The sequence below is a fragment of the Cibotium barometz genome, chromosome 39 (assembly GCF_041138505.1).
Source record: "Cibotium barometz isolate CiBa-2024 chromosome 39, ASM4113850v1, whole genome shotgun sequence".
Classification (NCBI taxonomy): domain Eukaryota; kingdom Viridiplantae; phylum Streptophyta; class Polypodiopsida; order Cyatheales; family Cibotiaceae; genus Cibotium; species Cibotium barometz.
In genome coordinates, this window is record NC_141084.1 from 28,363,825 (window position 1) to 28,368,174 (window position 4,350).

Consider the following 4,350-nt stretch of genomic DNA (forward strand, 5'->3'; position numbering starts at 1 on the left):
ATCATGACATATGCTCGTGTGATTTAATAGGAAGGGTGACCCAAAATTTTTATTTGAAGGGCTGGTAGGAAACCTCCATGCCTATGTAAATGGATAGTAAAGGCATAGTGCTATTTTTTTCCGAATCTCCATTGGAATTCAACCCCCCTTTTTGTTAGCCTCCCTTGAGGGTGTATAGTGCTATTTTTTTATAAATCTCGACGTTTCATTTTACCCTTCTTGCGAAGGATTTACCTCCCTTCCTTTCATGGCCGCCTTCAAATTATAGGCCTGGTGCCATGGTCAAGACGCTATCGAGACACATGACCATGTCCCTGTACCAAGACTCTGAAACTGCTTCACACACTACATTGTGGTGGTCGGATGCATAGGTGCACCAAGGGTTTGAGTGCGTGTAGCATTGACAAGTTCTCAACGCCCAGGCTGCTTGACTGTCAGGTTCCCAACAGCAGCTTCATTCCTGGCGCAATCTCGCTATGGAGAGGTTCGACGTGCCCATTTCAAATATTCAGAATCTTTCCAATCCCTCGGACGATGTGAGTGTGCATGTTCAGCACGAGACGGCGACGTCGGATGATGAGCCCGTCGAGCTTCTATGCCGGATGTTGTGTGATGGACGTACGGCGGATGCGGAGGAGCTCTTCCGGCGTAATGAGCGTTTTTTCAATGGCGATCAACGTTGGATTCACCGGGCTGTGTTTGCGGTTCGGAATGCGCATCCGGGAACACCCAACATGTTCGCTCCCTGGATCATTGGCGATACACTCTACAAATCTGCATAGTAAACATCTCATTGAACTCTGACTTCGTTTTAGATATGGTTGCAGGTTTCTAATCTGGTCTTTTCTTGCTATTCCTCAGCTACCCAGCGGATGTCCGGTGGTGGCAGGGATTGACCGAACGGCACGTACCGCCAGTATTTCTGGCGGTGCACGCCAGGAGGATTGACGTAGCAAACTTCATCGTGCAGCACGGCGAGGGGGATGTCTTGAACCAGCAGGGCGTCGCCTCGGGTTGGACAGGTTTACATTGGGCAGTGAGGTTAGGCCGGCCGGAGATCGTGAACCTGCTCATGGATTTTGGTGCGAGGCTAAATGTCAGCTTGGAAGATCCACGAGGAAATTCACCACTCGATTACGCGGAGGGGAGCACTCTTCGAGCACTGCTTAACAGGCCGGACGTCATCGACAAGATCCTTGCCAAGCTCGAGGAGGCAGAACTGCGAAGGCTGACCGACTCCCTGGCTGGCGTACAAGCGTTGGCAGGGATCATTGTGCAGGTGACATTTTCAGGCGTCTCCGGCGGCAGTGGGTGGGTCTTCAACTTTATGGCCTTCGTGTTTGCAATGGCAACCTCCCTCGCCGCTGTGGCGAACCGTCTCCCGACGCAGCCCGCGGAGCGAGCTAGAGTCGTTGTGCTCCAGATGGCTGGCGTTTTGCTGGCTGTGTCCGTTGCCTGCGCCCTTGTTGCATTCGGGATGAGCCAGTTACTAGACATGGGAGATTACAAGGCCGATACCATCGTCCCCGTGGGCGTTGCCGTAGCTGCATGCACTGTGATGCTATTGTGTTTCCTCGCACGCCTGCTATCCGCATATAAAGAGGCGCCATGAAACATATATGAAAGGGTTTTCTCAACTGTAAATACCTGTAAATAACTGTAAAATCAGGCGCCAGGGGAAAGAAACACATGGAAGGGTTCACCCACCTGCTGTCAATAACTGTCAATAGCAGCCCTACAGCTAGCACTGGGATGACTGTAAATAACTTTAACAGAAGCCCTGTATCCCGCAATTGCAAGGACTACACAGACAACTACGACTCCTGCAAATTCTATATGGAAATACATGATTCTTATTTTACCTGTAAATAACAGTCCTATAGCTAGCACTTGGATGACTGAAAATAACTGTAATAAGAAGCCCTGTATCCCTCAAGTGCAAGGACTACACAGACAACTACGATTCACGCAAAACCTGCAAACTATAGATTCAAGCTTCAAGATTCTTACGTCACGTATAGAATTTGTTGTTCTCAATTTCAAAACAGCTTGCAAGTTTTGATGCGTTTTACTTAGTTGAAATTAATCTAAAAGATCTAAATTACGTTAAATTTTGAAGTGACAAGTTTGAGGAGGCCATCATCAACGGGATTTTGACTGAGATCGATAGAATAACTGTTTGCATCTCCTTCTTACAAGACTAGAGAATATACATGGTTGTCGCCTTCTTTTTATGGAGCGACCCCAAAAGAGGCTTGTGCTTTGCCACGTGGACACTCTTCTGCGTGTTTTGGAATACCTCGATTGGCATGAGAACAATTTACCTTTTTTAAGATAGGGTCAGCAGAGCCTGTAGGAGGAGTATATGATGCGTCTTCTTTCTCTTCTATTGCTCTAGGACCTTCGTCTGTAGAAACTATTTGATCGTTGTCTGTATCAGAGGCTTTATTTGCTGGGATTGCACCACCATCAGAGGCTATAGTATTATTAGGTGTGTCATCTACATCACTGGTGCCCGTGTTGTCTGCATGATTTGGGGAAAAAGTAGCTGTGGATGTGATGAGATCTACATTGCCAGGCTGAACATGGGCTTCGGCTGATAGCTTTGCATGCTGGACTTCAGAGCTAGCACGGCGTAGGTATGCAGCATCTTCTTCTGCACAGATGGCGAGGTCTTCTTGTTCTTCTGCATCGCTTGCCTTTAACCCCTTTGTGTGTAGGGCTAATTCATATTCTTCTCGAGAGGCAACATGTGCTTCTTCCCAAGTGGCAAGGGCTTCGTCATCATCTGCTGTTGCACCTTAATCACAGTCTTCAGGCTGAGAGAGGCAAGAAACGCATTGATGATTGGCATTGCTTCATCGGCTTCCTCTTCTTCTTCTGGCGTAGCACAGGTCCCTGGATGTTGCTGGACGTCTGATACCATGAGGAGGCCATGAGGCCTCAATAGATTAAGCATACTTAACTAATCAGTAAACAGAGACATGAATAAAACAGAGAACAACGTGAGAGAGAGAGAGAGAGAGAGAGAGAGAGAGACAAGATTGGCGAATAGATAAGAAGAAAAAAAAAGTATTAATAACAAACCCTAATCTTAAAAGCCTTAAAATTTAAAAGGCCTAAAACATGTAAAAGCATGAAAGAAGAAACATATAAGAAAGAGATTTCTTGTGAGACTTGTATGTACCCTAAACCTACAAAATTAAACCAAGTGAAGAAAAAAAAAGTATTAAGAAAAATCAAGATCTCTTACCATATGAAGCTTGGAGAGCTCTTAATTAGGGAAAAAGAAGAAGGGAAATTACTTGTAATGGTTAAGCTTACATAAGAAGGAAAAAAGAAGAAAAGAAAAACTTAAAAGAGAGGAAAGAGAGAGGAAATACTCACATGAAAGCTTTCATGGAAAGCTTGTTTGCATAGGAAAAAAATAAAAAGAGTAGACATACGTTGCTTGAGTTTGAGGAGGATAGCGTAGGAGAGGTACTGATGTCTCAAAATCAAGTGAAGAATCAGAGGATGAAGAGGAAAACCGAAAGACACGGTCAAAGAGCAAGAAAGCAGGGAAAGCGGCCAAGGAACTGGTTTGGTAGCCATGGCTTAGTTGTCCTATGAAGTAGCGAAGTCCCCTCAAAAAGTTTGATTGGGCACTTTGGTGTGCGAGATGTCAGAATCACGGCCATGTGGCCGAGGAAGCTCCTTTGAAGATTTGATGTGGCCAATTGGCTACGAGAGGAGAGATCCTCAATTCCTACTTCAGAAAGAGATTGAGTAAGAAACTAAAAAGTGCAGTTGGTGCGAATCTCACAACTCTTACTCTCTAGAGCAGCTAGTGGACTCAGCACACTCAGAGCGGAGAGAGTGTTGATGACATCTCTCAAAGGCAAAAGTAAGAGAAAAAGCAAAATGAAATCGAAAAAAGGTCACGTTCGACTCTTCGCATGAGGAAGATTCTGATGTCTCAAAATCAAGTGAAGAATTGGAGGATGAGGAGGAAAACTAAAAGACACGATCAAAGAGCAAGAAGGCAAGGAAAGCGGCCAAGGAACTGGCTAGCGACCATGGCTTAGTTGTCTTGTGAAGGAGTGAAGTCCCCTCAAAAAGTCCGATCGGGCACTTGGTGTGCGAGATGTCAGAATCATGGCCATGTGGCCAAGGAATGCGACTTAAATGTGATCTAGTGTGCCATTTACAAGACTGCCATGCACAACACTGATGTTGGCAGATGCAATGGAAGGAGATCACCTTGGCCAAATGTGATTCCAGCCCTAGCTGTGGGTGGCAATTTAATGTGCCCCACAGATGGCTCCGCAAGAACCATACAGACAACCTCCATTCCGCCCAAGAGTAGAT

The 4,350-nt window shown here is 45.9% G+C and overlaps 1 protein-coding gene across 1 annotated transcript; it reads left to right on the forward strand.

The window, feature by feature from the left end:
- Nucleotides 1–201: 201 nt before the first annotated feature.
- On the forward strand, nucleotides 202–1,761 carry LOC147615958 (uncharacterized). Its single transcript, XM_086778027.1, has 2 exons — nucleotides 202–781; nucleotides 862–1,761. The coding sequence occupies exons 1-2, from the start codon at nucleotides 477–479 to the stop codon at nucleotides 1,610–1,612; spliced, it is 1,056 nt and encodes a 351-aa protein (XP_086634153.1). The 5' UTR covers nucleotides 202–476; the 3' UTR covers nucleotides 1,613–1,761.
- The last annotated feature ends 2,589 nt before the right edge of the window (nucleotides 1,762–4,350 follow it).